Here is a 13878-nt window from a genome sequence, read left to right as displayed (position 1 = left end):
AGCAGCAAGAGCATCCTGAAATTCCCCACCGCACACTTTGTGATAAGCACTTGGAAAATTTGGATAATTCTAAGGGATTGTGTTAGACCTCATTGTTTCATCTTTTCTGTCTTCATAAAACAGGTTAATAGTACTATTTGTGAGAAGAGAGAAAGTAGCTTTCTTTAATCATCTTTGGACTGAGCTAATTATTTTTTTTTGGAAGAGGGCTTTTTTCCTAAACTTGCGGCATTTCTAGGACTTAGATTTTTAATGTAGCACTATTCGTATTTCCCAAAGGATAAGATCTCATCTTTAGCTAAAAGTTGGGATTCTGGAACTGATAACATCCAGTCTTTGTTATATTAGAAAATATGAATCCATTGATGACCTCACTCTCTGACCCAAAGAAAATAAAAGAATTTTTAGTAAAGAGAATATTACATAATTTGATTAAAATGAATTTCCTGAAGATCAAACAAATCCTGGTATTTGGAAAAATAATCCTAGAACAATACATCTCAGGTGTCACTATGAAGGTGTTAGTTGTATTCTTGAAGTCAGGTATGGTGAAGATTAAGAAAGGAGATCTCGGGCCAGCCCAGAGGCTTAGTGGTTAAGTGCGCGCGCTCCGCTACTGGCAGCCCGGGTTCGGATCCCGGGGCGCACCGACACACCGCTTCTCCAGCCATGCTGAAGCCGCGTCCCACATACAGCAACTAGAAGGATGTGCAACTATGACATACAACTATATACTGGGGCTTTGGGGAAAAAAAAAGGAAGAGGATTGGCAATAGATGTTAGCTCAGAGCCGGTCTTCCTCAGCAAAAAGAGGAGGATTAGCATGGATGTTAGCTCAGGGCTGATCTTCCTCACAAAAAATAAAAAAAGAAGAAAGAAAGGAGATCTCATGAAAATCATAGATGGGGATAAAAAGCAACTCTTTGCCTCAAAGGAAATAAAGTTTTGGTAAGCTGGAATTTTAAAAAAACGTTTAAAAAAATACAGCTAAATAGCCCTATCAAACTAAAGTAAAAATCTCACATATGACTTTTTTATTTTTTTTTTGAGGAAGATTGGCCCTGAGCTAACATCTGTTGCCAATCTTCCTCCTTTTTTGTTTTTTTCTCCCCAAAGCCCCAGTAGATAGTCGTATGTCATAGTTATACATCCTTCTAGTTGCTCTATGTGGGACACTGCCTCAGCATGGCTTGATGAGCGGTGTGTAGGTCCTCCCCCAGGATCTGAACTGGCAAACCCCAGGCTGCTGAAGTGGAGCACGTGAACTTAACTGCTACACCACTGGGCCAGCCCCACAAATGACTTTTACATAGTCTATTCTAAATTTCTTAACCACTGGTCATCCATCACCATCTCTTTATTAGGTGAAAATTCCTGCCATTAGTATTTAGACACAGGCCATATGAAAGAGAGTCTATTGAAAAAAGTAACATTGAATATACAATAACAGTCAGCTAGTATTAAATATCTAACTCATTATTTAAATGAACAGTAGATTATTTTTATTTTTCCTCATTGCACTGTTACTTTTTATAAACTACCTTTAAAATTAAAGATTTTTCAATATAAAAAAGCGTGTCCATTCTAGAAAATTTTATAAATAGAGGAAAGTAGGAAGAAGAGTATATAATTCTGTCACCAAAGGCAACTGATACCAACATTTTGTTTATTTCCTTCTGATATGGTTTCAAGTCATATTTGTATACTCTATTACTACTCTTTGTATTACTTCTAGTGCAATTAACACTACTACCACCTTTGTCACCCACCATTTACTGAAAATAATATTACATTTTCACCAGTCTTCACATATAATGCTGTTAGTTTGGTAATTTTTTTCCAGTTTTATTGAGAAATAATTGACATACATTACCACATAATTTTAAGGTGTACAATATGATGATGTGATTTACATGCATTGTGACATGACTATCACAATAGGTTTAGTTAACATCTATTATCTCATATAGATACAATAAAAAGGAAAGAAAAAAAATTTCTCCTTGTGATGAGAAACTTTAGGATCTACTTTCTTAGCAACTTTCCTATATATCATACAGCAGTGTTAATTACAGTCATCATGTTGTACATTACATCCCTGGTACTTATTTATCTTGTAAGTGGAAGTTTACCTTTTGACCACCTTCCTCCAATGACCCCTCCCCCCATCCCCTGCCTCTGGTAACCAAAAATGTGATCTCTTTTTCTATGAATTTGGTGTTTTTTTTTTTTTATATTCCACATGTAAGTGAGATCATACAGTATTTGTCTTTCTCTATCTGACTTATTTCACTTAGTGTAATGCTTCACGGTACAGCCATGTTGTCTCAAATGGTAAGAATTTCCTCATTTTTTATGGTTAAATAGTAATAATATTCCATTGTGTATATATACATATATATATGAAGTGTATATGTGTGTGTGTGTGTGTGTGTGTGTGTGTGTGTGTATACAGCTACATATATAACTTCTTTATCCATTCGTTCATCGATGGACACTTAGGTTGCTTCCACGTCTTGGCTGTTGTATATAATGCTGCTATGAACATGGGGGTGCAGATATCTTTTCAAGTTACTGTTTTTGTTTCCTTTGGGTATATTCCCAGAAGTGGGATTGCTGGATCATATGGTAGTTCTAGTTTTAATTTTTTTTTGCTGGGAAAGATTCACCCTGAGCTATCATCTGTTGCCAATCTTCCTCTCTTTTTAACTTTTTTGTCCTCCTCAAAGACCCAGTACATAGTGTATATTCTAGTTGTAGGTCTTTCTAGTTCTTCTATGTGAGTCGCCACCACAGCATGGCTACTGACAGACGAGTGGTGTGGTTCTGCTACCAGGAAACAACCCCAGGCCACTGAAGCGAAGGGTGCCAAACTTAAACCACTAGGCCATCAGGGCTGGCTCAGTTCCAGTTTTAATTTTTTGAGGAACCTCCATACTGTTTTCCATAGTGGCTATCTCAATTATATTCCCACCAACAATATGTAAGGGTGCCCTTTTCTCCACATCCTCACTGCATTTGTTATCTCTTTTCTTTTTGATTATAGCCATTCTGACAGGCAGGGGATGATATCTCATTGTGGTTTTAATTTGCATTTCCCTAATGACTAGTGATGTTGAGCATCTTTTCATGTACATTACCTGTTGGTGGTTGGTAATTAAAATACCATTTTACAGATGATAAAATGGAATTTCAGAAAAGTAAGAAAACTTGCTCAAGGTTTAATAGACAACAGGGCTAGGATTGGGACTCAGATATATTGAACTTCAAAGCCTATTTTCTTTACGTTTAACACGTAAAGACTTTCTTATTCTAAAAATAATTCTGTATCCTTCCGTTTCATTTAAAAATAGCGTAAGAATTTCCCTCACATCGTTAACACTCTTCATAAACAATTTTAATTGCATCATAACAGTTCATTCTAAGTATATTTTTCATATTGATAAATTTTCAATTGTTTTCATTCTTTATATATACCTTTTTATTACTCAAAACCAAATCGTTACAAACAACAATGGGTGAAGGCTAGACCAATTACACTGAGGTCCTGATGAGAAGCCACCCAGAAATGAGGAGGGCTAATGCTTTAGTCAGTATTCACGACTGCAGGTCATTTGCCTGAAAGCCACTTGTTAAGCAAATGTGGACAAAGACCATCTTGTAGTCAGACCCTTTTTAAATTAAGACTTTCAATATAAAATTTCAAATGTGTTGCTTCCTCTCTGTGTTGCTAAGGTCTTTGCCTTTGTCTTATCCAGTTTCTAACTTCTCTGACAGTACTCTGATTGTGCTCCTCCTGACAAAATATTTCTTGGTTTCTCTTTGTTTTGATTTTTGTATCCTTAGAGAGTCATTTGGAACTTTTTTACCCAGAGAATCAAATTATCACCATCTTTGAAGTCCTGCAAAACTTTCCTGTTAACTGCTGAATCCCAATTGTAGAATTCGTAAATATCTTTCCCACTGACTATCTGTTTAACCCCGTGTCTAAATCATGTTATGTTGAAAACATCTTGTTCAGTAGTTTTATCTGCCTGGTTACCTCAATTTAAGCTACTTGAAGAAATAAATGTTCTCTAAAGAATCATGAGGTATGGATAAAGACATGTCTACTAGTTGTTTCAAATAGTTAATTAGAAATCCAATTCTTACCATTTTTTTAATCCAAAATATTTCTTGAACACCCATAACTATAATTGGCATTGTAGTAGATACCAGGCATGTAGTAGAGAAGAAACTAAAAATTATCCCTGCCCTCGTGGAACGTAATGTCTAGTGGAAGAAGCACACAAAAGATAAGTAAACAAATTGGTTTTACTGTAATTGTGTATAGTACAATACATCCCGATGTTCTTTTATAATATATAAACATACTAATAATAGTGTCTGTTCTACAAAATTTTATTGTATTTTGTGCATGTTTATTCTTAAACCAAGATGTAAACTTCAATTTGAAATGTTTGTCTATTGGTTTTCCCACAATCTTTGTGGTTGAAAAACATTCTAAAACAAAATGGAATTGTATGATTTTACTTGTTTGTTTGTTGGTGACATATTCATTAAATGATACTTAAAGGAAAATTTCTCAGTGCCTTTTCTACTGCCATGGAATTACTTTGTTCTCAAGCCTTTCAGAAAATTATTGGATTCCTAACAAGAAAATGCATTTGGAGTGTGCCAAAACACTGTACGGCTCTGCTAAACCTCACAAACTATGAAAGCACTTGTTAGATGTGCCAGTAAATCTTCCCTCTCTTGCTGTAGGTCTAAGGATCTCATAAAGGAAGCCATCCTTGACAATGACTTTATGAAGAACTTGGAGCTGTCGCAGATCCAGGAGATTGTGGATTGTATGTACCCAGTGGAGTATGGCAAAGACAGTTGCATCATCAAAGAAGGAGATGTGGGATCACTGGTGTATGTTATGGAAGGTATGGTTTGTAACCCTGATCCTCTGACTTTCAAATATTCCCTTTACAACTTATCAGCCTGCACACAGATGGCAATGTATTACATGAGACAATTCTATTTTTCCTTTTTTTGCTGAGAAACAGTTTGAAAAGAGTTGGGATACTACTTAGATACCGTGGTTGACTAATTGTATGAAGTGTTTGTGTTTAGAATATTGATTTGAGAATCCAGTATTTTTTCAGACATGGGAAAGCATGATAATGTGAAAGAAAGGCTATTTATTGCACTGAATAAGACCACATACTGTCAGATCGTTGAGCAAGCTCATAAAGCTTCAATGGAAGCTCAAGTCTATTGGAAGTATTTTTAGTCAGATAGTCAAAGTGCCTTCAACTCTAACTTTAACTTTCAGTATATGACTAGGTTTCCTGCTATGATGTTTCTATAAAAAGAGAATGTTTTCCGTGTTTTATGTGTGTGATAGAGGCAGATCATAAAGTTTGGATGGCATATTAGTTGCTTAATTGATAAGAGTGATAGCTTGTTTCATAAATCTTGCACAAACTAAGATAGAAACTGCTTTGAAAAAACAACTGAGGCATGCACTGTGTAAATATGTTTTATGCTTAGGTAAATTTTCATAATGTGTATTTCTAACTTGGGATTTATAATGGCATGTTTTCCTTTTGTGGGAAGAAAGAAGCCTGAAATAATGACTGAATCAACTGAGAAGAAAGTGAGTTCAGAAATGTCTGGAATATAAGGCAGTTGGCATACAAAAGTCACAATCGATTTATTATGTGGTGATTACTGTTTTACCCAAAGCATTCAAGGCATGCTTATGTCTTATAAGGTGTCTTATAACTATCGAGTTTATAGATCATTAGGAGAAGGGGTATATATGGGCAAGTCACTTAACTTCTCTGAGTTTCGCCCAAGGTATAAAAAAGGGCATACTATTTCTTTCTGCAAGTGGTTTTCAACTGGTGATGATTCTGTCCCTCAGGGGACATTTGGCAATATCTGGAGACATTTGGTCCTCGCATTAGGGGTGAGGGTGCTGGTGGGGGAGGCTACTGGCATCTAGTGGGTAAAGACCACGGGTGCTGCTCATCAGGGCAGTTGCCCAAACAAAGGATTACTTGGCCAAAAACGTCTTTAATGCCAATGCTGAAAAATCCTGCTTTCTACCTTCTCTATAGGATTGTTATGAAGTTAATATGAAATAATTTCTGTGACTGTTTAATGTAAAATGTTATAAAGTAACACTCAGTATTTTTATTTCTATCAAATATTTGACAGTATATAAGAAATGTTCTTTCTGCATTTGTCATTCACTTTTTAATTTTTCTTTTTAGTCTTTTTGACATATATTAGGCATTTGACTTTTTACTAATTTCTAACATTTCTTTTTCTTTTATAGTTTCCAGCTTTTTGTGTCAATGTTATAAAGTTTTTCCCCAGGCCAAAAGGAAATAAATGTTCAGCTAGACTTTCTTCTGATAAAAACAAAACACAATAAACAAAAACACAAACAATATACACTTGGCAGAGAATTACAGGGAAAGGAGATGAAATTATAGGGCAAGGGTATATGTGGGTAGTGAGCAGGAAGGCTGAGAAAAATGGGAGAAATATATAGAGACCAGGTATAGACTATAAATATAGAGGCAAAATGTTAAGAACTAGTAACAATTAGAAGCCAAGTTTAAAGCATTTCTGAGATTATATCAATGGTTCATATTATTTGATTTTTTCAGATATTTTATTGGCAGGCATGTTTTTAAGAATATAACTTTTGTGTAAAGTTTTGTACATTTTACTTCAGCTATTTTCAAATGCTAATTATTGATATTCCATTGAAGAAACAAATATTTTGAAAACCTATATGTTCAGTTTTCTTTTATCTTCAATATCTTTTACAAAAATAGATTTCCAAACAACCTTGTGAATTATTTCTAAAAAAAAGTTCTATTTATCCATGCCATTCCTGTTTTCTAAGACTAACTGTAAGTGTACTAGCTGTATTAGAGGAAGCTTGGAAATCATAGTTAATATTTATTGAGTGTTTAGAACAATGCCCAACATATGGAGCATGCTTTTTCTAAACATTTTCCATGTCTAATATTTATTTAGTCCTCAAAATAGTCCTGTGAAGTAAGGGCTAATATTTATTATCCTCTTTTATAGATGAAGAGACTGAGTCCCAATGAAGTTAAGTAATTTGCTCAGGTCTCCCAACCAGTTTATAGTCGAGTTAGAATTGAACCCAAGTAATCTGGATTCAGAGCTCAAACTATGGGCCTATGAGTTAGTCAGGTTCTCCAGAGAAGCAGAGCCAATGGTGTGTGTGTGTGTGTGTGTGTGTGTGTGTGTGTGTGTGTGTGTATTGAGAGAGAGATTTATTTTAAGAAATTGGCTCATGTGATTGTGGAGGCTGGCAAGTCCAAAATCTGCAGGGTAAGGCCAGCAGGCTAGATCCAGGGAAGGGTTGATGCTATAGTTCAAGTCTGAAGGCTGCCTGCCAGCAGAATTCCCTCTTCCTCAGGGGAGGTCAGTTTTTTTTCTGTTAAGGCCTTCACCTGATTGGATGAGGCCTGTCGACACTATAAAGGTAATCTGCTTTCCTCAAAGCTACAGTTACTCAAAGTCTACTGATTTAAATGCTAATCTTAACTAAAATATACCTTCACAGAAACGTCTAGCACATTTATAAGTTTTAATTGAGGAAATGTTTCATTGTTTAATTAGTTTTTTATCAACTCATTGAATCTCCTCAAAATTTAGATAAAAATGTTCTTAATATAGATGGATTCTTTTTCATCTGTGAACGTTAATATTTATAAAGAGTATACCATAGCAACAATGGATGGCACGCTATAGAGGATCTTTCGCAAACTTGCTTATTATCAAGACATTCAGAAAAATACCCAGGGAGTTTACATGGAAAAATTAGTTCAATTTTTCCTGTCTCTCTTCAGTTAAATGAAGTTTTCTTCATAAAATGCTTGTTTAACATGTGCTTTAAGTGATTTTTATTTTAGCCTGGGCAGTGTCCCAAGTATTATTGCATACCTAAATGCCAAAGTTTCTCATCATTTTAGCAAAAGAGAATAGTCATATGGTAGGACTTCACTAATTAGGATGACTGGGGAAAAATCATCTGGAAGTAGTGTAAATATATTATCACGTATTTTCAAGCAAAATGAGTTGTGTGACTTTCAGTTACTTACAATTGCTGGCTAGTAGAAGTTTCAATTTTAAGTTTTGATCAGAATTGTTTGGTATTAGTTTAAGGTGGCAGTGTAAGTAGATTAAGTTGCTAAGGCTCTGTTTACATTTTAATTATGTTTTCAAGTATATAAATGACTCCTACAAAATACTTGAATACAGTTTATTTTCTTAAACAAATAGACATGGGTTTATGATATAACATTGATTAATATCCTTACATTCTTGCACTCCCTTTTTTTTTTATCATAAAGATAAACTTCCATCTACTGTCATCCAAAATAAAACAAATTCTGATTTAGTGATTTAGAATTGGTGATGTGACTAAAACATCTTCTTTGAGAGTCCAATCTGGTATTTTTGTATTGAAAAACGTCTAATTCAAATCCATTAAAGTGGTTGATTAGCTTAGAGATCCTGGTTTTGCACATTTTCTGTGATTTTCCATTGTGGAAGTAGATAGGTTATATTTTTTTCATTGTAGAAGCTGATAGATTACGTTTCATTTTCTAAAAATGGCAAGTCTCTATTTAGTGTTCTGTGACCATTGGCTATTTTAAGTTAAACTTTTTAATGAAATCATCAAATTTTTTTTGAGGTGCTTGTTAATGATAATGGCTTTTATTAAGTAATTACATATGCCAGGTATAGTCATGCATCCCTTAACAATGGGGCTACATTCTGAGGAATGCATCGTTAGATTATTTTGTCATTGTGCGAACATCATAGAGTGTACTTATACATCTAGGCTATATGGTACTAATCTTATTGGATGACTGTCACATATGGGGTCTGTTGTGCCATATGAGTGTACTGTTTAATCACCTTATAGGGCTTAAGTATTTTTTTTTTTTTTTTTTTTGCTGAGGAAGATTTGCCCTGAGCTAACGTCAGTTGGCAATCTTCCTCTTTTTTTGGCTTGAGGAAGATTAGCCCTGAGCTAACATCTGTGCCAATCTTCCTCTCTTCCTCTATTTTGTATGTGGGTCACTGCCACAGCATGGCTGACAAGTGGTGTGGGTCTGTGCCCAGGATCCGAACCCATGAACCCAGGCTGCCGAAGCGGAGCTTGCCGAACTTAACCACTATGCCACAGGGCTGACCCCTATAGGGATTAAATTTCTAATCCTCATGACAATCTTAAGAGGTAGGTGTTATATTATCTACATGTTAATAGATGAGGAAACTGATGCATGGATAAGTTCAATAACTTGTCCAAGATCATAAAACCAGTATGTTGAGGTGCAAATCTTGGCTACCTGGCTCCAGGGTTCCCATATTTAATGACTGGGCAATGTTATCTTTTGAAGTACAGATTGGAGGTACTGTTGTTACATATTTATTATGTAGATCCAGTTTTGAGAGCCCATAAAAGATGCACAGCATTAAACAATAGTATAAAAAAACCATGTTTGATTGTTTGTAAGAAAAAAATAGAACTTGCATGGCAATGGTTCAAAAGGAAAATAATTCAGATGTTTCCTATGAATACCTCTGAGGCTTCTCTGCATCCTTTGAACATTGAACTGCTTACTGACCTCTCTATATATCGTCTAGCATCCATTTCTCTCCTCTTATTAGTTCTTTTTTCTTATTGAAAGAATGGCTGTGATTTGGCTTAATCTTAGTTCATCTCTGTGTCCTTATTGTTTAGGACTAAACTCTGCCGTGTACATTGAAGTCCCTATTTTTTCTGTCTACCATCAATAGCATTGATTTTGTTTTTCTCACAGGTTTTTTTTTTTTTAATTTTTTAAAGAAGGAACAATTCTTTCAGCTCATCACACAAACGATTCTTTTAATAGGGCTTTTGTACACTAATGCTATGTTAAGAAACAAAATTCAGCTGAGTAAATTTGAAGATCTAATTGGCTCTATTCAACAATTCATAAATCGGGCAGCATCCCATCTAGCAAGTAGAAAGGGGATCCGAGGAGCTGTACGAAATGGAAGGTTTTTAAAGACAGAAAGGAGGTGGGCCAAGGAAGTCACAAACAAAAGAAAGGATTATTTCAGGCAAGGTCACCTTCCTTTGGGGGAAGGGCAGGGGTCTGTCATGCAGATTATCTCACTAGTGCTGATCAGGAAATTCCAGATTGACTGGTTAAAGGTCACATTCCTGGGAGAGGCTGAAACTACAATTGAGTCTTGGCTTGCTGTCATGGGGGCAAGTGAGTCCATTTTGGGCCTGCTGTTACTATTTTTTTTTTTTTTTTTAACAGCTAAGTGACCTGTGATTGTTCACAGCAACTGTCAGGGAATAGCTTCATGTTTCTGTTGTTATTGCACTGAGATTTCACTTTTGTCTTCTGAAGAGCGGTCATCTGCTTCCTTTTGCAGTGCATTGGTTGACCCCAGATCTGTCTGTTAGGCTAATGTCCAACACTATTTATTCTTCCACGTAGACTTGAATTGTGCTAGCCACCAGTGACAGTAAACTTATACGACTTCATGCTGCAATTTCTATTCCCCTGCCCCCTGAAACATTTCTACTGTCTTTATATAATTTAATGATGTACTGAAAGCTGACATTCAAAGAGGAATTTTATATGAAAGTAAACATTAACAATGAGCCTCACCTTGTCAGGTGGCCTTCAAAACACCACCTGACAGTGTGCAGGAATTGAATGCTTTTTCATATGAATTAGCTCTCCCAGTAAGTTTAACATGAGAAAAAGGCCATTTTATTCTCCCAAATCGGATGTTGCTTTTTGGCCTTATGAGTTTTTCATGTTAATCTGAAAGCTATCTTTAGAATAGGTGAAATACCAATGCACTTAAAGTTATTTCTCTATTTCCTTTACAGGACCAAGCTTATAATGTTAATGTTAAAAAGCAAGCTTAAGGGCTGGCCCTGTGGCGTGGTGGTTCAGTTCAGTGGGCTCTACTTCGGTGGCCTGGATTTGCTGGTTCAGATCCTGGGCACGGACCTACACCACTCATCAGCCATCCTGTGGTGGCAACCCACATGCAAAATAGAGGAAGACTGGCACAGATGTTAGCTCAGGGTGAATCTTCCTGAGCAAAAAAAAGCAAACTGATGTACTGCTTATATAAAAACAAAACAAACATCTATTTATAAAAAGTTATCATAAATATAGAGAATCTAGAAGTATTAAATTTGAATACTAAAATATATTTCAGTTATGGAGTTCATGGCAAAGACTGGGAACTGAGATATTTAGATGGTATGGGAGGGTATCATGTTTATTTTGGGGTGCCAGTCTTCAAAAAAGACTTTAATGTAATTGAGCAAGTCTAGGAAGCATAGCATATATTTTTTAAAAATTGACATTGTTTCATGTATAGATGGAAGGTTTAGGAAGAAAGGACAACTGTTTTTAAATGCTGAAAATGTTGTCACATGAAAAAGGAATTATTTTTCGTGAATCTAGACAACTAAAGAAGAAATACAAGTTATAGGGAAGAAGACTTTAGAATCAGTATTCTGCTAATTAATATATTCCAAAAGTGAAATGAGCAGCCTGCTGTGATGGCAAGAACCCCATCTCAGGAGGCATTCTAGCAGTGACTACATAGCATCTGCTTGGAGAAATTTTGTGCGGGCGGAGGAGGGATTCCCTGTGGCTGATTTGTAATGCATCTCCTATCCCTTCCCCAAACTCCAAGATTCTGAGTCTGTGGGTCTGTGAACAAATACCCTGCAAGTTAGCTTATGAGAACCCAGCCTTCCAAAAGGTCTCCTCTTGAAAACTTGCCCCTATATGTAATGTGCATGTTTACTTTTGAATGTTTTTGTACTTTATGTTATGTAAATCTAATAATACTGCATGTGTTCTTCTGCTACTTAATTTTTTGTTCAATATTATGTTCCACTGTATAACCCAATTTATTTATCTTTTTTGCTATTGGTTATATTTGGATTGTTTCCAGTTATTTTGCTCCTAATTACTAATGAGGTTGAACTTCTTTTTGTATGTTTATGTGCTGTTTGTGTTTTTTCTTCTAGGAAGCGTCTATGGTAATCTTCTGCCCAATTTTTTGTTGGTTGGATGACTTTACACATTTTGGAGCTTAATCCTTGTCAATTACATGCATCGCAAATATCTTCTTCCATCTATAGCTTGTATTTTTACTCCTTTATGATATCTTGAGGTGAACAGAAGTTATTAATTTTAATGTAGTCAAATATATCAATCTTCTTCTTGATTTTTGCTTTTTGTGTCTTTATAAGAAATCCTGGAAGGCAATATTTTTCGTGTCCGTGTGTGTGTATTTGTATGTGGGTGTCCATGAAGGCATGTGTGTGGGTTAGGTATGTAAGCTATTATCTATCAAGGAATATAGCCCCATTTATAATCTAAAGGAGAGCTGTCCTTTTTCAAAGGAGGAAGCTGAAAAGGAAATACATTTTTGCTTCTATGTTCTTTTCTTTCCAACATATTTTAAGAATTCTTTATAAATTGTCCTCAGGGGACAGTAAATATATTTTTGAATATGCTTGATGATAGCAATTTTTTTTCTGTGAGGGTAGGTTTTATATTTAGAAATAATCACAAATCATTTAGTGACAGATTTGATGAATAGGGGTAGGTGATTAAGCTGAGCAATACTTTTTTTTGGCTAAAATATGTAAGGATGTATGTATTTATAACATTATAAAATAATGGCATTTATTGTACAGTTCAAGAAAAATTAACAAGATGTTTTGATCAAGAACATCATTATTGAACAACTGACATACTTTGAAAGGTAATGTTCTTAATACTCATTTGGCTACTTAAGTCCTTGTTTGATTTTGTAAAATATAGCCTTACCTTGTTGTGGTTCTACTAATGTATAGTTCTCCATTTTCTTTCTAAATTATTAATGGTGGAATTGAATTTATTACATTTGGAAGGTGAATAGTGTAGCTTTTCTTACTTTTGAAGACTCTTGAAAGCTAAAATAGTTAAAACTTGCTGTGCTTTTATTTTTGAGATGATAATTGAAAAGCCATTAATTTTTTCAAAAAATTAATCTGAAATTGGTAAAGCAGATCATGGATTATGTTAAAAGTATCTTTTTTTCTCCTGCTATTACTTCGTAGCAGTTATGAATTTTATTTCTGTGCTGATTCATTTTGCTAAAATATCAATCTCTCCATTCTTCAATTTTGAGAGAATACCAAATTTGAAAGTTTGAAAATACATTTTTGGTAAAAATTAAAAACAAAAACAGCATAGCTGCAAAAAATGAAAAGAAAATGTAAATTAGTACCTTCTTGGCAATAGTGTAATAACACATTGATTTCTTGCTAATGAGGTAAAATTTACTTCTGCCATCATTACATGGAACTGTTGAGTAGTTAGCATGCGTAACATGAAACAAGATTCTGAAATTGTTGTGGGTTCATTTTAAAAACACATAGATGTATTTCTTCAGAGACTTTAACAAGATTTCCAGTGATTTTTGTGGGGGGCTGGATAGACTAATGCTTTTAATATCCATCCTTCTCATGAAAACTCCTTGAATAGTTAGTAATCGTTTTGGCACACTCTCAAAGGGCAGGGCAGATAAGAGCTACTTCCTAGCACAGTGAAGCTGTGTGGTGTGGCTGCCTTGGCAACAGCCCATCCCACCTCCAAGCCAGAGAACATCAGAATGGGTCTCTGAAATCCTTATTGGAATTCTCCCATGACTCCACATTTGAGAACCGTAGCCTGTAATTGCACTTATTTTATCTGAGGTTAACTACTGTAGCTTTGGAAGGCTGTAGTCTAAGTCTGATCTTTA

At 35.2% G+C, this 13878-nt stretch overlaps 1 protein-coding gene across 2 annotated transcripts in view; it reads left to right on the top strand.

The window, feature by feature from the left end:
- The window catches only part of PRKG1 (protein kinase cGMP-dependent 1), a 1223752-nt gene that overhangs the window by 147516 nt on the left and 1062358 nt on the right, over positions 1–13878 (top strand). For both annotated transcript variants that reach the window (XM_004440002.3, XM_004440001.3), the window contains exon 2: positions 4765–4931. In XM_004440002.3, the coding sequence (XP_004440059.2) occupies positions 4765–4931 (167 nt within the window). The remainder of the gene's footprint in view (positions 1–4764; positions 4932–13878) is intronic.

This window comes from Ceratotherium simum, chromosome 6 (assembly GCF_057802395.1).
Source record: "Ceratotherium simum simum isolate JZ-2026a chromosome 6, ASM5780239v1, whole genome shotgun sequence".
NCBI classification, from domain to species: domain Eukaryota; kingdom Metazoa; phylum Chordata; class Mammalia; order Perissodactyla; family Rhinocerotidae; genus Ceratotherium; species Ceratotherium simum.
Note: the sequence above shows the minus strand (reverse complement) of the source record. Positions and strands in the feature narration are given on the sequence as shown.